The sequence below is a fragment of the Neophocaena asiaeorientalis genome, unplaced genomic scaffold, assembly GCF_003031525.2.
Source record: "Neophocaena asiaeorientalis asiaeorientalis breed wild unplaced genomic scaffold, Neophocaena_asiaeorientalis_V1.1 scaffold67, whole genome shotgun sequence".
NCBI classification, from domain to species: Eukaryota; Metazoa; Chordata; class Mammalia; order Artiodactyla; family Phocoenidae; genus Neophocaena; species Neophocaena asiaeorientalis.
Window position 1 is genome coordinate 6,040,284 of NW_020173731.1, and position 21,218 is coordinate 6,061,501.

The 21,218-nt window shown below is 44.0% G+C and overlaps 1 protein-coding gene across 2 annotated transcripts in view; it reads left to right on the forward strand.

The window, feature by feature from the left end:
- The first annotated feature begins 3,758 nt into the window (after positions 1-3,758).
- Positions 3,759-21,218, forward strand: part of KCNH1 (potassium voltage-gated channel subfamily H member 1) — a 409,116-nt gene continuing 391,656 nt past the window's right edge. For both annotated transcript variants that reach the window (XM_024751064.1, XM_024751065.1), the window contains exon 1: positions 3,759-4,026. In XM_024751064.1, the coding sequence (XP_024606832.1) occupies positions 3,948-4,026 (79 nt within the window). In that variant the 5' untranslated portion in view covers positions 3,759-3,947. The remainder of the gene's footprint in view (positions 4,027-21,218) is intronic.

Consider the following 21,218-nt stretch of genomic DNA (forward strand, 5'->3'; position numbering starts at 1 on the left):
AGTAGATATCTATAATACAGAATTGATCTTTCCAATGGATATGGCCTGCCCAACATTTCCTATATGTCTATTAGAAAATACATTTTGTGAACAGAAATTACATATAATAAATAATTAGTCAGTCATTGGGTTATAGAAGCTGAAATTTCCCATACTGCTTATTCCCCCCCGCCCTTTAGATATTTCACTCATGGTGGCCGGGTAGGTGAAATCATCTCCAGGTTCAGTTTCTCCTAATAATGCTACTAGTTTTCTGATGAGGAAGCACTGCTGCTTGCCCATTCTGGCTCCCAGGACTTCCAGGACTCATAGGCAGCCCTCTCCTATGTCTGAGGGGTTCTTGGCTTTCTGAAATATGTCACCTATATCTCATGGTCTTAATAAAAGAAAAACAATGTAATTCCTGTCTTTGTATGATGCCATCTGCCCCTCTGGTGTATAACATTGCCTTCCTCTTCATTTGATAAATTTTGTTGCTGTGCTTTGAGATTTTTCTGTCCTCTCCTGGAATCTTTTCCCAGCCAGTCTGTAGAGCTCTATCTCCATGCTCTCTCTGTAGCGTTATACCTTCATCATTATGAACTTATTTTGTGAAGTCACAAATTACACCATGGCTTAATTATATTTATGAGAACAGAGATTGATAAAGTTCATCTTTGTTTCAGGGAGCTTGCCATCTATTGTATGATACAGACATAACCATGTGTTATAATCGAGGGGTAACTGCAATACTGAGGGTATAGGAGAGGAGGACCACTGAGACACTGGCTACAGACATTGGCGTAAAATTTTAGAAGTTTTCATTTCATACTCTGTATTGCCCTTGGTAGAAGTTCTAGACAGATAGAACCCAATTTCTGCAGGGAGGGACGGAGGCAGTTTAATTGGAACTCTGGTCCCAGGTACTTAAATCTGTCCCTTTGAATGAAAAGTGGCTTTGCCTGTTATGTGAAAATACAGAGGCTCTTTGCTAAGGCACAATGGTGTATTGTGGATCTATTACAAAGGCGTTACCAATTTTGACCAATTTGTAAGATTAAAGTTTGTTCTAGCTGAGTTTCCTACATTATAGTGCTAGATCTCAGAACTTTTAAGCTGAGCAGCTCCTGGAATTGAATACAGAGTAGGTAACAGAAGGTGGGAAGTAAGAGGTAAGAAGCATAGTATGTGGTACTGTCAAGCCAGCCCCAACAAAGATGGTATGTTTACCCAACAAGGAGCTACTGTATAGCACAGGGAACTCTGCTCAACGTTATGTGGCAGCCTGGATGGGAGGGGAGTCTGGGGGAGAATGGATGCATGTATATGTATGGCTGAGTTGCTTTGCTGTGTACCTGAAACTATCACAACATTGTTAATCGGCTGTACTCCAAGATAAAATAAAAAGTTAAAAAAAAAAGATGTTGTGTTACTGAACACGTGCAACCTAGGCCTACAAATATCAAAGAGAACCTGGACAGGGCGGAACACAGCTTTATTCCCACAGTCAGACAGTGTTGAGGGTAGGCCAAGGGAGTGGGGGAACAGAGGATGTGCTTTTGTAGATGCTGTGAGATATCCTCACACTGAGTAGTGATGGTGGTTAAAGATTGCTGACTTTTTAAGTGTTAAGTCTTTTAATCTCTTTGAGTGTGCCACTAAAAATTATTGCATTCAAAATGGTGCCAGTACACACACACACACACACACGCACATACACACACACGAACACAGAGCACGCAGAGAGCCACTGGAGTAGCACATCTGAAATTAAAATGGAAGATATCTCCTTGTTCCTTTTTCTTATCAGGTAGCATACCAAGGCTTTAACATCTCTCACGTCAAATGACTATAGTCTGTTTCCTTTATACTCGAGCCCTGAAACATGAGAGCTCATTAAAATCTGAGAAATTTTATTAATTCTCTCTGATAGCTCCCCCCCATTCTTTTCTTTATCTTCATTTCACAAGCAGGATTATGAAGTTGCTTGATAGGTTTTTAATATCGTCATGAAAAGTCTTCCCTTGGACATGTTTGTGCAGTAGATAACATAACCTTAAGAACCTTATTCAAATGAATGTATTCAAATGAAGTGGGCAGACACCACTGAACCAACTCAGCATCGATACATTTCAAAGGCCTCATCGACACTGTTATCTCATTTGTAATAGAACAAAGAACCACTAGACGGAGCTAGGGTTTAAGAAATCACAGCTTTGAGTTGGTGACAGCTGTGCCGGGTAGAATGTTATCTTATGGAAGAAGTGTATCATTACTGATTTCAAAGCCCATGCAAGCCTTCCTAACTCTGCAAACAGCCGTCATTTGTTTATTTTGTGTCTCCACAAGATAAGACACAGGGTGATGTCTGTAATGGCCCAATTTATTTAGTCACTCTAATGATGACGTCTGACCTTGGTGTAGTACTCCACAATTAGAGTGTTGTCCCCTACATAATTACGTTTGATCTTCACAGAAACTCTGAGAGATTGCTGGGCAAGAATTAGTTCCTCTGTTTTGGAGATGAATAAACTTGAGATGGTATCTGCAATACATTAGGATGCATCAGGATGGTTAACCCAGACAACTGAGGTTGCACAGCTTTTTTCCTCTTACATTCTTGTGTAGACTGTTGGTTGCCCCAGCCTGGAACTAACTAGAATACTATCAACTCATTCTTTTTGTGGGGCATTTCTTTAGTCTCTGATCACACACCCTCTGGGGACACATAGTGAAAAGACAGATAAAGCCCATGTGCAGGTAGGAATCTCCCCAAACTGGTGAACAAACTTGTCTGAGCTCCTGCCCAGAAACCTTGGGTTGATGTGATTCTTATAACAGGAGGCAGATGTGAAGACCAGCACATCATCCTCAGCAGGGTGGCCCATCCATCAAGCCAAGGCTGTGCTTTTTAATTGATGTCAAATGTCTGGGGAAGCTGCCCCCCCATGCCCGCCTGCCCCCCAGCATTTGCCCTCAGAGGGAAGCCCCCCTGTTTATATGTTCGTCAGACACACTGTCCCTGTGTCCTAACGTCACACACTGATCATAACAGGTTGTGCTTCAGCTAAAAAAACAACAACAACAAAACTTTCTGTATCTATACATGTCTCTTCTTGGTCTTTTAGTAAAATATTCTCTGGATAAGAGTGGAAATCAAGTCGGTCAGCAAGCAAACTTGTCAAACGTCTGGAGCCTGCATTTTTGCCTTTGGTTATCTTTAAAAACAAACCAAGACAGCTCTTCTGGAGCTCACCCAGTCACTCTGCAAGTCTGACCGCTCACAGTGCTTCATTAATTAGTGGTCAAACCACTGGCTTCAGAAACCAGGTGGGGCAACTTTCACAACTGAGGCTAAGAAATCCTAGGGGCCAGCAGGAAGGTGTTCAAAGAGCCTCAGAGGTTCCAAGGGCTCCTGCCTGAAACGGAGCAAACGAGGAGAGGTACAGCATCATGCTCCCCCTCGACTCCGTGCGACATCGTTGGGAATTAACCCACTAAGACAGCTGTTCCTCTATCCTCCTCTCCATCCAGCCCAAGACGCGTTCTGAACACATTTCCCGTCCGTGTCCAGAGGGTGGCGCTGCCCGCCCAGCCTTGGCCCTCCGCCGCGTTCGGCTTCCCAGCCGCTGCGGGAGCGCCCCGCTAGGTCTCCAGCAGGCCGTCGGGGGGCACGCGCCCGGTAGGGGGCGCTGCGGGCCCGGTCGCGGCGGCTCCCTCCGCCCACCCGGAGGCGGCTGCAGCGAGGCGAGCCCCGCGCGAGTGCAGTGCGAGGCGGGCCGCGGGGAGGGAGGCGCGAAGAGGGCGCTAGGGCGGCAGCCGGTGGGAGCCGCCGCCCCTGCCCGGCCGGGTCCCCGTGGGGCGCATGGGGCGCTTCGAGCCGGAATCGCTCGCGGGCCCCGCGCCCAGCTTGCTGCTGTCCTGAGAAGCTGCGCCGGGACGCCCCCAGACCCCGAGCTGCCGGGAGGATGACCATGGCCGGTGGCAGGAAGGGACTGGTGGCCCCGCAAAACACGTTTCTGGAGAATATTGTCCGGCGGTCCAATGGTAAGAGATGCATTCGGATTTGTTACCCCTGCTTTTTATCTGTGCCTTTATTGCAGACGCCTCCCGCCGCTCGGCGCCAGCAGATGCAGCAGAACCCCGAGGCTCTGATGGGAGCTGCGGCGCGGGCGCTGGGGGCTGCCTCCCGGGGGCTAGGAGAGGTGGGCAGGGCAGGGCGGGTCTGATGGGCCCCCATCCCAAGAGGAGAGCTCTCCTGGGGTCGCTTTTTGGGCCTTTCTCGCATCTTCTCGGTCTCATCTGCAGGGAGTGTGACAGTTGATGAGCAAAGTACTGGGAAAAGTGATGGGAAGCTGGTCTCATTAGGAACGGCAGCGCGTTCCCCCATCGGTACTGCCCGCCCCTCCACTTAGGCTCTCTGGGTTCTCTGGCCGTTCCCCACGGCGCCGCCTCTACCGGGAGAGAGCCCGCAACTCCGAGTCCCGGCCCCCGAGGGACGGGAGGATGCGGCTGCTTCCACCTTCCATCCAGGCAGCTGAAAAGTACGAATGTAGGGACGTGGGAACCTAGGGACGGGCTGCAGGCTGCCCGATTCCACCTCCTCAGCCACCCAACCCTCCGAGGTTAAGTGAAGTCTCCTGAGGGGCAGAGTTTCCTGGACTCAGGTGGAAAGTGGAGGGGCACAAGTGCAGAGCTGGCCAAGTGGTCACAGGTACAAACCTGTCGTCGATCCTCTCTTCCAAACCACAGCAGTGTTTTATGTCTATAATTCTTGCTCCCCTATACATTCCCAAACTCACCAAACCTGTAAATGTATCTATTATTCAATAAGGCAGTGCTCCCAGATCCTCTCTTTCCCAGCGGCATTAAGACGGCATGAAGCGGTGGGAGGCGAGAGTCCTAGGAGCAGAGATGGAATGGAAACATTTCAAAAGCCTTTAGTACCCACAGCAAAGCTTCCTGGCGAAAGCACTTACAGAGCAAACAGGAACCCAGCAGTTGGAAGGTGCAATGCACACCCGTTCATCAAAGGGCTAAAATGAAAGAGGACAAGCCTAGAGATGCTCTTTACAGGCTCCTGGACCACTCTCGTTCCAGAGACAGATGACATTCTGTTAGGAGGAGGTGAAGAGCCAACTCAGGAAATGGGCTTTAAAAATGCGTAAATATCACCATTACGGAGCCTTAAGGAGCTTGTGTTAAAACTATGTGCTTCTATTGGGATTTAGTTAGGGATTCAGGGGAAGGGCATGAAAGTGACTTATGCTACTAGGAAATACTCTTTAATTTAAAAAGTGATCTAAGTTTATCTTATAATAAAAAACTTAGCAACTAGGATAGCAAATCGTCATGTATTATTCAAGTACTTAAAAAATGATCATTTATCGTGTGACTTGAAGAATTTTGGGTCAATCACCTTTCCTTTCAAGGACTTCCTCACTCAAACTAAGGTGGCTTTTAGAACAAGGTCACAGCCATTACCTGGGGAGGGAAGGGGATGATAATTACTACATGAACAGCCACAATGAACCCTTCTGCCATGAAAAAGCTGGAGCTGTTCGTGGCTTAAGTAAAATCACCATCTAAGAGTTAATTTGCTGTGATTGCTTTGTTGGCCTGTTGAAGGAGATGAAGAGAGTCTTGCTATTTGGGGATCCCATTGCCAGTGACATAAACTTTCTCAGAAATATCAATGACAATTCCATGTTTTAGTGAAGAGGCAGTGTTCTTTAAGTTAGAGGTGAAACTGCATCTAACATTTACCTTATTCTGTTTTTGAGTGGAGAGAGTGGCAAGAGAATGTTAAACGTAGCAATCACAAGGTTCCTTAGGCTTGCGGGAGGAATTTAAGAATCCTGGAGCTAATACCACAATAAAATAATAAAAACCATGAATTCTGGAGCTGACAAAATTACAAAAAAATCCTGGAGCTGAGAAGGCAGAATACCTTCTAGCTTAGTTGATCTTCTTGGACACCCCCCTTCCCCCCACTGTAAGCAGGCATAGACTGTTAGTAGAATAAGTGCCTGGCAGCGTTGTTAGCACTGGCCTTTTAATTTCAGCACCAGTTCCAACAGCTGGACTCTGATTAACCAACCAACCAAACAACATCAACAACAAAACCAAAACATCTTGGGAGGAGAGGTGGATGAACATTTAAAATGATCTATTGTTTCAGAAAGACTGTGATCTTGAAATGTGGGATTTAAGTTTTTAGTGACCCCTTTCATTGGATTTCCTGAACCCAAAGAGAAAAAACAATTTGGACTCCTGGAAATATCACAGTATCTATAAGCATTATGTTATTTTGCTGTGATGGAAAAAAATCTATTTAAAAATATTGATTGTCTCCTAAAATCCACCAGCCCCTTTTTGGGGGGGGGCATTAAAGTATTTAAATAGCATTTTACCTTAAAATAGCAATACTTTATTTATTTATTATCTTTATTGGAGTATAATTGCCTTACAGTGGTGTGTTAGTTTCTGCTTTATAACAAAGTGAATCAGCTATATGTATACATATATCCCCATATCTCCTCCCTCTTGCGTCTCCCTCCCACCCTCCCTATCCCACCCCTCTAGGTGGTCACAAAGCGCAGAGCTGATCTCCCTGTGCTATGTGGCTGCTTCCCACTAGCTATCAATTTTACATTTGGTAGTATATATAAGTCCACGCCACTCTTTCACTTCATCCCAGCTTACCCTTCCCCCTTCTCATGTCCTCAAATCCATTCTCTACGCCTTCATCTTTATTCCTGTCCCACCCCTAGGTTCTTCAGAACCTTTTTTTTTTTTTTTTAGATTCCATATATATGTGTTAGCATACGGTATTTGTTTTTTTCTTTCTGACTTACTTCACTCTGTATGACACACTCTAGGTCCATCCACCTCACTACAAGTAACTCAATTTCCTTTCTTTTTATGGCTGAGTAATATTCCATTGTATATATGTGCCACATCTTCTTTATCCATTCATCTGTCAATGGACACTTAGGTTGCTTCCATGTCCTGGCTATTGTAAATAGAGCAAAATAGCAATACTTTCTGATCATTTTATTGGGTATTTTCTCCTAGTGGCCCTATGCAGTATTATTGTTCCTCTTTTACAGATCAAAAAACTGAGTCCCAATAATATTAAGTGACTTATTGAAAGTGGCAGGCAGACAGTGCCTGAGGCAGTTCTTTAGAGGGGATCATTCATCCTTCTTGTAGCATCATTGTTTCTCCAGCCATTATGACTTAGCCTGTGGAACTGTTTTTATCATCCTTAAAAAAAATCTCTCATTACATGCTAATGGATAATAGAACTGGATTTTTTCTGGGGCATTTGAATATCTGGTGTCTGGGAAATCATCAGACTGTCAGCTGAGACAGATCTTAGGTGCTCTGTCATCTGCCTTTCCTTCTCTATCATTGTATAAATGAAGAAATGAAAGCAAGTACACTTTCTCAAATACTTAAGGGCAGAACTGATGAGACCCTAAGCTCCTTGACCGCAGCATCATTTTCCTTATGGTACACCCATGAAATGACCTTCCTTGTGTTACCATTATTTTCTCTAGAGGAGCACAGTTTCCCAGTGGAGATTAAATAAAATGTTATAACAACAGGAACAGCAGCCATTTTGGCTAACAGCCATGCCACCACATCCAAACAGAATAATAGGGCAAAGGAGAAGCTAATTCTGTTTCAAGGAAGGACAGTATTTTCACCTTTGTCAATGGTTTAGCTGGAGCCATAGGGAGGATAACGGCACTTATCTGTGCACCTGTTGTAAAGTATTAAGTTACTTTTCATGGAACATCCCTTTGATACTCATAAGCTAGCAAAGGAGATGCAGTGTCTCCATTTTGGATTTCAGGAACTAAGAAGCCTCAGGTTACGTAATTTACCTACAGCTGGTTAGTAAGAGGCAGAGTTAGAAAAGGCAGTTAGAGGCAGCTCAGGGAGTAGTCAGCAGTTGTTACTGGTTTGTTCATTCAACAAAGATTTATTGAGCATATTTATTGGACACTGGGGATATAGTGGAAAACAAGAAATCCTCCTTACCCTTAGTAAGTTACATTCTATTGAATCTTGGTCCAAGGATCCTGCCCCTATTCCACAATGTTTCCTGGCTGCAACTCTTATTTAAACCTGACATTGTATTTTGAAAAAAGTTTAAAAGATTACTGGTCTTGGTGGGACTAAAATCTAGTTTAACTTTCTTTGATATATTCTGAAACCATTTGAAGGTGCGATTTGATAATTATCTTTTTTTTTTTCTTTGCATAGTTGTAAGTAATCAGCAGGAACAATTAGCATCCTAGATGGGGTTTGATTTTGCTTATGATCATTTCAGATCCTTCTGTGGACTTCCTGGCCACATAGGCAAAGCCAGCCTGTTTCTCTTTATATTCATGGTTGGAAAGTGTTATTCCAGAATATTTTTTGATGGTTGCTTAAATCTGTAGGCACTTACTGTCAGAATGCTCACTGAAGCAAATAGATCTGTCTTAGGAAGGCTGGCAGGCCTCAGTGCCAGGAAACTACAAAAATATTACCCTAAATGGTCCCATTCTAGGCGGAACATATGTTTTAGTGTTCGGAAACCTATATCAAACAATGGTAGGTGCCAGTTAAGAACCCATGCGTGTTAGCAGGAGTGAAGCACAACACATTTTGGCACAGACTTATGTACATGTGTAATTTACAGATTGCTAAATCAGCTGTGTTTTTGTAACAGTTAAGTTGGTTCAGGTTGTTGACGTTAAGTAGTTAGCAAACAGGGTGAGAGCCACGGGTAATGTTGTGTCTCAGAGAGGGGCTGAGCTGTGGGAATTTTTATAAAACAGAACACTGGTTAAAATCCATTGTTACTCTGAATGGGCAATGGGTGATAATCTGGATTACTACCAGTTCAACAGAACTTGTTTGTTTCTTGTAATATGTTCTAAGATGACCTTCGACCCTGGCTCAGCTGTCTTTCTCTGAAAGAGTCACAAGTTTAATCTATTGACTGACATTTGCTGGGGGATCGAGAGGATGAAGCCTTGTGATTTAACGTAAGGCAACAAGGTTTCTAAACTCCGTGATTTTTATAAAATCCGTATATTTTAATAATCTGTCATAAAAGAATAGATGCATTTGAGGAACACTGCGGTAAATGGAATCTTTGGCTTCGTTCTTTCCAACACCAGCTCTTCATTTATGATTGGGCTCCCTTTGGCAGTGATTTCTTCAGCATTCCCTTGAAGCTCCTCAATTCGTCCCTTCCTCTTTATTTTTTGTTAGATAATTAATGGCTTGTAAATGAACATTTAAAACATACTTTAGTTATTTATTCAAAGAAGCCCTTTATGTAAAGTGAGTATCTGCTTTATACATTCAGGGTGTTTGGACCATGGTTGTAGTTGTTTTTTTCTCTTTAAGTGGTTACACCTGTAACTGGTGAGAAAGAGAAATAGAATCACGGAATCTGAGGTCTGAAGGGACACACTTTGCAATTCCTTTTCCAGGGTTTGAATCTTCTGCAGAGCATCCCTCCCATTCACTTTTCTTCCTTAAGCAACTGTAATTGTGAACCGGTTTCTTCCCCTCCCTTCCCTGCTTCCCTTCCTCCTTCTTTCTTTTTAGCGTCATTGTCTGATCTCACCAAAATCTGCTCTCTTACAGAAACTGCTTATTCCAAGTCTGCCCTGTGGAACAAAACCTAGCCCACTCCTCTTTCCACCTGAAAACCATCTTTTCGGTAGTTTAATAAGTTATCTTGTCTCCATTCCTCTCCCTTGTTTTTATGAAACCTTTTTTATTGTTTAATACCATAATAAAAAAGCACACAAAATAATTTTGTGCAGCTTAACACATTTGTATAAAGTAAATACTGTGCTGTCGCCACGTAAGTGACATCTTGCCAGCTCTCCAGAATCCCCGGGACTCTTCCTGTTCCCAGTTCTGTTACTCTGTTATGGTGATCACAATTTCCTCATAATTTTCTCCCATATTTTTACCACCTTGCTTTGCATTCCTGGACACTACAGTTTATTTTTGTCTGTTTTTGAGCTCTATATGTGTGGGACCATACAGCATGGATCCTTTGTCAGTTGGAGATTCATCCCTGTCGTTGCATGTACTGTCATCGGCTCATTTTCATTGTATAGTACTTTATGGTATGACCATACCACACATTGTATTTATCCATTCTGCTGTTGATGGTCACGTGTTGCTTTGTAAACTGGCCCCCTTACAGGGATGGCAAGGAGAGACGGAAGAAAGAGGCAGACCACTCCAGATTGGTAGGTGGCAGGTTTAATAACCAAGGGAACTTACTTACCAGGCATGTCGTGGGCACTGCAAGACGAGTAGATCTCTGCACCCACCTGCCAAAACTGAAAGTTTAAATAGAGGCCTTAACTGGGTTAAGTCACGTATTCAGTCTACATGGTCTCAACAACACCTTCCTCTCTCCTTGGAACCGCTCCTACTGTGGGAGTGGTGGGCAGAGTGTACATTCCAAGGACAGGGGAGGGGGTGAGGAGTCTCTGATTGCCTGGGTCCGGTTCAAGGGTCAACTAGCGGTCACGTCCTCTCGCTGACCTCCTCCAACAACGTGTGAGTTGTTACCAGATTTTTGCTATTATTGATGCTACAAATATTCTTGCTACAAATATGTCATTTGGGCATATATTGGGTGTGTACTCTCACTGAAAGTGTAGGAGAGTTTTCATCATTCCACAACATACCCTTGCCAATACTTGCTATTTTCTCCTTAATAATGGCATTGCCCAAACAGTCTAGTAGCCAGTAAAACAGAGTCACTTAGGGTGATGTTAGTAGCGAGCACATGATCAAAATGAAATGAAGACAGAACTTGCCCTTGTCCTTTGGGAGGCTTCGCTATCTACTGTGTATTTAAATATTACTACAGTGTGAATTCCCTCACCGTACTGGTAAATGATATGACAGACTCTCACAGTTAGAACTGTGTGCAAAGGACACATGCAAGTGTGTGTGTGTGTGTGTGTGTGTTTGTGTTTGGGAGACTCATTTTCTTAAATTGAGAAGCCTTGCGGACATATTATGTAAGAATTGTGAGCAGGAAGTGAGAAGGGACTAGGAGGTGAATGACATGTTTATTTTAGTGAAAGAAATAAAACAAAATGACTGAAGGAGGGGTGCCGATTTCATGGAGGAATCAAAAAATCAAAGACAAATTAAAATGAAAAGCCAAGACTAGCTTACGGTTTGGTTTCATAGACACGGCAGACCTCCTTTGTGCCACATACTGTGCTAGAGACTGGGACTTGCAAAAGTGACTGAGATGTTTGTGAAGCTGGGGCTCATTGAGGAGTGCGTGATGAAGATCAACGTGCATTGCAAACTTGCCAAAAATTTAAGAGATGCTATGCCAATTCAATACTCACCACACATTTTTTTTCCGTTGTAAACATCTCACCCGAAATTATTCTGAGATTTTATATCTATTTATTTTTTTGTGAGATTGGATGTGGGATAACCAGATCCCTTATGTTGACTTAAAGGGGAAGATTGCAGGATGTGTGAAGCTTTGTTTTGCTGTGGGGGAAGTTTTCTTAACAACCTCTCACTCCTCTGGGATGTCCCATTGCCCTGTCTTCTTTGGCACGAGGTTTTGGGTTGCTTACCCATTGCTGTGCCTTTCCAGCCTTTCTTAGATGCTGGAATTTGTTTGATGCCCCGGCTGTTCTCTGTGCAAGTGCAGTCTTGCTGAACAGATTGCAGTTTGGCCAACTTCCGTGTCTCCCTCAGTTCTCCTGGTCTCGGCTCTAACAGTCATGTGTGGCTGTTAAGGACAAAACTACTTAGCTCTTCTGATTGGATATTAGAGAATTATGCCAATTATCAGAATCGGTTTGCTCACTCATCCTAAGGTTGTTCATTCTGTCAATTAAAATGACAACTCTTTTGATTAGTCCTATGTTGCATAAAACTGATGTTCTGAAATTAACGGAGTCAATCCTGTAATTATTAATGTTAACAATTAACCGAGAGTGCCTCAAGGCTCTCATTTCTCATAGCTTCTTAAAGGGTCTATGATGACATCAGGTGCTTCTATAAGGAAGAGGGATGGCCTCTTGTTACTTCCTTCTTCCCTTAAAGCAATGATGTAGGCACCCGCCACCAGCATTCTCAGAGGGCTGGAGTCAGCATTTGAAAGATGATGCTATTTTGGCAAATTTTACCAATATTTGTCTCCTGCTTAACTTAGGTTTCTATTAAGAGTGAATTTGGAAAGCATATTTTAGAATAGAGCTTTATAACTATGGCAAAGAAAATGGAGTTGAGGGATAAAACTAGATTTATTTCATCTACATGGGTTTCTAAGCTTATATTTTCTTTACTTTTGTTTCCTCTCAGCATTATTGGGACCGAATTGATTATAGAGTTCCATGCTGCAATCTTTAAGGTTGTTCTTTGAGTGTCTACAAGGGCCAGTGCACTGCTTATCTTCTCTCTGCCTCCCTTGGGCCATTCTCTTCTCTTCTGTAACCTGTTCTGCATCCTGGGAGGCTGAGCCGCACGGCTTATGTCAATAGGCTCCCTTGCTTCCTGGATGGCTTCACAGCACCATGAGTTGGGGAAGGAGGGGTGGGAGTTTGTAGTATTTACTCTCCTCGTTTCCTCTCTGCAGGGTCATCATTGTAGCCTATCTGTTTTACCTTGATTAAAGGTTACATCTGCAGATTGCTCTCTTTGGGTTTGGGTAAACCTCAAAATTTGTAACTGTTACTAACCCTGGGGGTCCTGCCGTCCCTGAAGTTTTCCTCATGGTGTGCTGGGGCAGGTGCAGCCAGCTGGTCCTACCTCTCAAGATCTGGTTATGCCCATCTTTTCCCTATTCCTGGTTCAGGGACTTCATCTTGATAGCTTGAACTCTGTCATGTGGGAGTATTCACACCTCAGAAACTGGCAAATGGTATAAATCGGGGCTTTTTCTCCCCCAGAGAGTTATACTAGCTGTAAGCACCAATTATAATTATTGGTTAAAACCACGACCTCGCACAGATTAAACAGCCTTTCTCACATGTGCGCCTGGCCGTGAGCCAAAGGTTTTACATGTGTCATCTCCTCTAATCTCACTATGACTCTATGCTGTGGGCACTCTCACTGTTCCCACTGCAGAAACTCAGGTTTAATAAAGAGATTAAGTAAATTGCCTTTGGTTAATTTCTAGTGGTAGAATCTCTAGGAACTTGTTAGGAATGCAAATTCTTGGGCCGTACCTTATATCTAGTGAATCAGAAACTTGGGGGATGGGGCCCAGTTACCTGGGTTTTACTCAGTCCTCCAGGCAATTGTGATGGATGTCACAGTTGCAGGACCACTGCTTCCGAGTCAACCCCATGCGTCTCTTTACTTGAGAGGTAACTACGTGGCTGCCAGGGTGTATGGATGGAGGAGGGCGTGTGTTCGAGGGTGAGTGGACTTTTTCTCTATAGACTTTCAACTGGTTTCCCAGTTTTTGCTCAGATCCCATTCCTGCCTCAGGTAGTAGCTACTAGCATTTCAAGGTCCTGAGTCTCATTAAGCCCCCTCCTTGTCCAGCTCCACTTGGAATTTTAAAATTGGCTTCTTCTGCTGCACATCATCCTCCATCTACTTTTCATCTTCCAGAAACTGAGCTCATGCCTGCTGGTGACTCTTGTTGCTGTGTGTGTATCTCTTGAATATCTCAGCTATCATTCAAGAATGAGGAAGTAAATGCATATGCTCAATCTGCCATTTTGAAACAATCATTGGTAGTGTTAAAAGATGAAGGAGAGGGCTTCCCTGGTGGCGCAGTGTTTGAGAGTCCGCCTGCCGATGCAGGGGACACGGGTTCGTGCCCCGGTCGGGGAAGATTCCACATGCCGGAGAGCGGCTGGGCCCGTGAGCCATGGCCGCTGAGCCTGTGCGTCCGGAGCCTGTGCTCTGCAACGGGAGAGGCCACAGCAGTGAGAGGCCTGCGTACCGCAAAAAAAAAAAAAGACGAAGGAGGTCCTAAATTCTAGTCATTCTCGTTCTGTCAGGTAAAATTCCCCCGATGCTTTTCCCACCTGGCTAGACCATCCAGGGATAGTGCTCCTGCCCAGCTTCACTCACTGTGCCACCTTTCTCCGTTATTCTTGTCAAATGATAAAACTAAAGCAATTTAGTAACGACTTTGATGTCCTTTATTTAAGGGAAAACAATCCATGGACTGGGGGAGTGCAGGGCCTTACCAGCCGTGGAACACTCTTCCCGAGGGATCTGAGGCCGGAGCGGGTTTTTTTTTTTTGCGGTACGCGGGCCTCTCACTGTTGTGGACTCTCACCGTGACAGGCTCCGGACGCGCAGGCTCCGCGGCATGTGGGATCTTCCCGGACCGGGGCACGAACCCGCGTCCTCTGCATCGGCAGGCGGACTCTCAACCACCGCGCCACCAGGGAAGCCCAGGAGCGGGTTTTATAGAGCATTAGGAGAGGCATCTCAGACCCGGGGCACGTTTGCCTGGGAGGTTGGGGATTTCCTTCGCAGGCTAGCTGGTCCTGCTTTCTAGGGTAAGGTGAGCCAGCTCAAGCTGTGTTGGAGGATTGTGACCAGTGTTAGGTTTCCTTGACAGTGAGTTGTTTCCCATAAGTGCAGGCTGACTTAGGTTGAGATCTGTGATGTGGGCCACTGGAGTGGCCTCTGTTTCGTGGGTCCTGATACAGGAATTAACTTTGTCATTCTCTCCCCCAGCTTCACAATGCCCGCCTCTCACTTGTCTCTAGCAGTGCCTTCTCTTTGAATGTTCTGGTTTTCTTCTCTCTCTGTATCTCCCTCTGGGTCTCAGTCTCTCCTGTGCCATCTCCGAGGGTCTTGAGCTCTCTCCTCACTCACTCTCTGGGTCTTGCTGTGGGTCTCTTGCTCTGCAGTGTCCTCTTCAGCTCTGCCTCATGCTCTGTTGCTCGGCCCCCCCAGGCTCCGTGCCTCTCCGTCCCCTCCCCTCCTCTCTCCTTTCCTCATCTCTGTGTCTTCCTGTTTGTCTCTGCCCATTGCTGCTTGCCCTGCCGCTGATTGTCTCTGTTGCTGCCATCTGTCTTTATCAGTCTCTGTCTGTCATCTCTCTCCATCTGTCACTGTTGCTGTCCGTCTTTGTCTGTAGTCTCTGCCTCCATCTCTCCATCTCTGCCCCTCTCTTGTCTGTCCAGTGCTCCCCTCATGTTGCCTCAGTCTCTACTCTTTTGTGTATCTGTCCGAGGTTCCTATTTCTCTTCCAAGATGGCCTTTCTCCACCTACTCACCAGCATTGCGCCTGGTCAGCTCTGCCGACTTCTTAGCTTCAGGGTTTAGTTTTTGTTCTGAAGAGAGAATCTGATTGGCCCAGCTCTGACTGTGGGTTGTTTGGCCAGTTGTCCACTCCTGGTCTACTCTGCTGTGTCTGGGTCCTGGATGGGGGAGCAGGATGTGGAGTTATGTGATATACAGATAAAGCTAGGCAGGGAAGTTGGGTAGAGCTTTCCAGTGGACAGAAGTGTCCCCTGCACTCCTGTAATGCCTGGGACAAAGTAGATACTCAAATATTTGTTGCATTAAACTAAGCTGCTCTGAGATTCCTTCCATCCACCCTGATGCTATACCCTGTCCTCACTGAGCCATTTGCCATGAAAGTGTTAAAATAATACAGGAGGTAAATGTAAAACTAACCTTAAAAAATCTTTTTCTAGTACCATTCAATATTTTTATATTGCTTACTTTAAGCCACTTTTTTTTAGTTCTGGAAATGAAATTTTTGTGTTATTCAGTGATGGTCTAGGAGTTTTGTTTAAAGTGCATATAGTATATACAGATGCGTGTTAAGAAATTATTATGACTATAAAAATGAGAATAAAACACCTGGTTGACTAATCTATTGCACCACTTTTTAGCACTTGATCAGACAAATAAATGTTTCTTAGCGGTAATTCAACATATCATTGACCTCTTATTAAGTAAATATTAAGTAAAATATCATTGAGTAATGAAAACGTCTGTGTTTCTAACACTATTTCATGTATATTCTCCTTGCCTTCCATTCTGCTTGGTTCATCTGTTTTTATTGTTTTTACGCGGGCCTCTCACTGTTGTGGCCCCTCCCACTGCGGAGCACAGGCTCCGGACGCACAGGCTCAGCGGCCACGGCTCACGGGCCCAGCCGCTCCGTGGCATGTGGGATCTTCCCGGACCGGGGCACGAACCTGCGTCCCCTGCATCAGCAGGCGGACTCTCAACCACGGCGCCACCAGGGAAGCCCCTGTTCTTATAGTTTTAAAATCCTTTAATTTGATGCTGAATGAAGATGGAAGTCAGGCTTTTGAAACCACATACTTAGGGGTAACTACCCAGTCAATGAAGTGTTTGAATTTGCTTTTGAAATTGAAACGTCTCTCCCCATTGCAATTTACTGACTTAACCAAAATGTATTTCTGTAGGATATTAAAATCAGAGACAAAGCAAACACCTATTAAATCTGTTGGGAGTTCAGTTTGTCTAGCGCAAAGATTGGGCCCTTGACAATTTGGAAGAGTCATTTTCATGGAATGTTGTTGTTGAAAAGCCACAATAGAGCCACAAAATGACTTTTGCTGATATTAAGATTTTAGATGTACCAAACCGACTCCGCTTCTTCTCATCCCATCCTCTCCATTCTCCCAAATATTACCAAATCTTTTGATCTGTCTTTTTTGTTTTAAAATTTTATTGATTCATTCATTTAGCAACCACATTCCACGCATGTGTGACTGAGGCCCTTGGCAGTGAAATATTAGTGTTTCTTAATTAGAGGCAGGGCCAGGACTTCGAACTCACAATCCCATTCTCTTTTCACTGCATGCGTTTTACATGAAAGAATGAAAGCATTCATTGGAAAGCACTTTGGTATCACTGGGGTACGTTGTCGTCCTCTGCCCTCTCATACTTTTGTTGTTTAGAAGGAGTGAGCCTGTAAGTGAAGGGTGAGGTGATCTAAGCCACTGATTACCACGGGCCAAAGTCCCCCCCCATAATGTCACTTGAAGTGCGATGGAAAGACCCATCCCCATCTGCCTCCCCCACCCACCATATGTCAACACCTTCAACATTAGGGATTCTGGGCATCAGGTTAAGCATTATTCTGTCCCTAGTGTCCTGTCTTAAAAATCAAACCTTCTGACAGAGGTGATACTTTAATCACTAAGAGCTAACTCTGAATTTGTTTATAAGACAATGTTTTTCCACGATGGGAGAAATAAGTTGATCTAAGTGACAGAAAGCTCAGAAGAGAGAAAAGTACAGAAAGAGGAGATGAAGTATCCCAAACTTAATCTGCTTTACAATCTTGCTTAAGCCAGATCTTTACTATATTGTAAACATTGTTGACATATAACATACAAGTGACAAAATCCTCTAGTAACTGTAGATAAAAGATGACTAGTGCCCAAAGAGAATCTAAAGACCAGTTGTCATTTCTAATTGAGTCCAGAATGTTTTTGGCTACTAATATTTCAGAAACAATCCAGGGGAGATTGCAATTCGTGTGAGTTAATAATAAAGATAATGATGATGATGTCAATGACAATGGTAACATCAGGTATGCCTGGTACTGTTCTAAGTGCATTCATTCATTCATTCAACAAACACTCATTCAGTACTACTTCCTATGTGTAAGGCACTGTTCTAGTTGTTGGGCATTCAGTGGTGAAAGGAAAAAAAAAAGGCACTCTCCCTCATGAAGGTTGCATTCTACCAGGGAGGCAAATAATAAGGAAACAAGTAGATGTATAACATGTCAGATGGTGTAAAGTGCTTGGAGAATGTAAGGGAAAAGGAAACAGGTGTTGTCAGGTGGAGCTTTTTTTTTTTAATTAGTTGATTCATTGGATAGCTATAGGAAAGGGACTAACAATTGGCAAACATGCTAAGAGTCCTACATTTGGTTAGGTGTTTTTTGTTTTTATAAAAATTAATTTCTGGTATGGATTTTATTTAGGTTCAGGTAAATAAAATCATTGTTTCCTGGTCTTTGTCTAGTGCTTATATACATATCTCTTGTCCTCTTCATTTATCTCAATCAGTCTTGTATTGTTCTAAAAGAAAAAATATATATTTTTACTCAAACCTGCTTTTTGTAAGAGCGTTGATATCCTTAGTAAATCTATAACGCTGAAAGTGTCATGAGGATGTGTTCTCTTCTAAGAAAAATATCCCGAGTTATTAGAAGCATATTGTGAAATATTTACTGTAGCCCTCTAAATAATCGGTGTTGGCAGGGAACAGTAAAGTTGTGTGAACGGCTCGCTGAATGTAGCTTTTATCTGTGTAATTGCCCAAACTGAGTCACTTTTCTAAGTCATTGCTTTAGTTAGTTTCTCCTTTGTTAGTTGTGGTAATTAAGATGAAAAGCAATTTTCTTTTAATTTCTTTTTAGACTATCGTTGTGTTATGCTTTATGGGCAAATGGTAGGTTTGGGATGATTTTGACACATCTGACTCCCGCTGTGTGGTTTGGCTCATACCCCATCCTCCAAAGAAACTTTACATGCTTGGGGGAGGGGACTCTTTCAAATGTTTAGAGAATGTTTGTTTTAGTCTGCTAACTGGAGGAAAACTGGTGTGTGGGCTGAGAACGGTTGAATTTAGGGAGCCTTACATTTTTTTTTTTTTTTTTTTTTTTTTTTGCGGGGGAAGCCTTACATTTAATTGCGTGCAGTCTGACAGCTAAAGACCCTCAGGGAGTAAAAAGGCATCAGAGGGAGACTGTAGAATCTGGTTAATTTGCATCAAAGGCCTGGAGCCAACGAGAACTTTCAGATGAGAGCCAAAGAATAAATTACGTCTCCTTCCTCAAGCAAGGGCAGCCAGGTTGAACCCCCATGTTTTACTGAACAATGTGGAAGAGACTTGATCAATTCAGAAAATATGAATTTGGAGGCAGGCTTAGTGCTTCAGATGGGCCACTGGCTGATTGGAAGTTACACATTCTACCTGAAAAACCTGTGTATATGTGTACATACACACACACACACACACACACACACACACACACACAAGATATGTATGTAAATGTCAAGAGCATATATCTTACCTGAATTTTATTGATTCCAAAGACAGATTTAGGCATTTTCTGTATATATAAGTGGACACACCAATATGTGATTTATCACTACTGTAGAATCCCTTGACAATACAGTACTTTTTTTTTTTTTTTTCGGTACGCGGGCCTCCCACTGCTGTGGCCTCTCCCGTTGCGGAGCACAGGCTCTGGACGCGCAGGCTCAGCGGCCATGGCTCACAGGCCCAGCTGCTCCGCAGCATGTGGGATCTTCCCGGACCAGGGCACGAACCCGTGTCCCCTGCATCGGCAGGCGGACTCTCTCAACCACTGCACCACCAGGGAAGCCCAGTACAGTACATTTTTACGTTAATACTGTACATCACATCCTGTCTCCAAATCCAAACAATTCCACTGAGCAAAAGCTGGATACAACACGGTTCGCCTGAAATGTGAGTATCACGTCCCACTGAGTTGAGTTTAGAAGGTGTTTCTGCTATTTTTAAAGTGACCCAGGCTCTACAGAGTCCAGCGTTTGGAGAAGTGATATTTCAAGGTGAGGGCTGGTTGATTACTCCACATGGGTGTGAAGCTTGCCAGGTTGCAGAGGTGTCTTCTTATTCGTTCTTTGTTACGAGCCCAATTACTTAGAGCATCAGATTTTATTACTGCCAGAAGCATGGAGATCTTCTAGTTTGCCGCCATCGAGACTCACAGAGCTGAAGTGACTAACCCACACAGCTCATCAGGGACAGCACTGCCACTAGAACCCAACTTGTCATTGTCCCCATTGTTACTCTTTCACATGGTGCTCTGGGAACCTAGGGAATAGCTGGGGAATGGTGGATTAATAAAGTGGCTCTTACCCCTCATTCTTCCACTGACTTTCTTTGTTGACTCGGTTCCTTGGTACTTCTCCATGTCATCTCAGGGCCTTTTTCTTACTAGGTGGCCTCTGCTTGTCTCCATATGGCCTCTCCACTAGCTGGACTTTTCACATGGCAGCTCAGGGCTCCCAAGAGTACAGAAGCAGAAGCTGCTGGACCTTAATGCTTATGGGATTGGAATGACATCCATTCTACTGCAGTCTGTTGATTGGAGCATATCACAGAACCACCTAGTTTTGAGGGGACAACAGAAAAGTGTGAATGCAGGGAGGCACAGTTTATCGGGGGCTACCAGTATAATATCAACTGTTTATAGTGATGCTTTTTTTTAAAATAAATTAAGTTTATTTATTTTTGGCTCTGTTGGGTCTTCCTTGCTGAGCGCGGGCTTTCTCTAGTTGTGGCGAGCGGGGGCTACTCTTCGTTGCAGTGTGGGCTTCTCATTGCGGTGGCTTCTCTTGTTGCGGAGCGTGGGCTCTAGGCGCGGGCTTCAGTGGTTGTGGCACATGGGCTCAGTAGTTGTGGCTTGTGGGCTCTAGAGAGCAGGCTCAGTAGTTGTGGCTCATGGGCTTAGTTGCTCTGCGGCATGTGGGATCTTCCCAGACCAGGGCTCGAACCTGTGTCCCCTGCATTGGCAGGCGGATTCTTAACCACTGTGCCACCATGGAAGTCCTATAGTGATGCTTTGACTGTACCAGCTACCGTTGAGTCAAGGGCCTGAGACATGTAAGGGGTTGGTCTTTCTAAAAAACATTTTTTTAAAAAAGAAGAGAGAAAGTGAAAAGGTCTGACAAAGCACTAGTAGTGTTCTAGAAGGGATTGTATTGTCTCTTTTTCTGTAGGTATTTTGTGAAGACTGTTACCAGTGTGACTCAGTAGTGCCAGGAGGCAGGAGAGCAGGTGCTCTCTCAGTACCCTTTGGAGTATTAGAGGTTTGCTCCTTGTTCATGTGTTAGAGCCCATTTTATCCTCATTGGAGACTGGCTGAAGGAGCCAGAAGAAGGTCAAAATACAGCAAGTTAGTTTCTCCTTTGTTAGTTGTGGTAATTAAGATGAAAAGCAATTTTCTTTTAATTTCTTTTTAGACTATCGTTGTGTTATGCTTTATGGGCAAATGGTAGGTTTGGGATGATTTTGACACATCTGACTCCCGCTGTGTGGTTTGGCTCATACCCCATCCTCCAAAGAAACTTTACATGCTTGGGGGAGGGGACTCTTTCAAATGTTTAGAGAATGTTTGTTTTAGTCTACTAACTGGAGGAAAACTGGTGTGTGGGCTGAGAACGGTTGAATTTAGGGAGCCTTACATTTTTTTTTTTTTT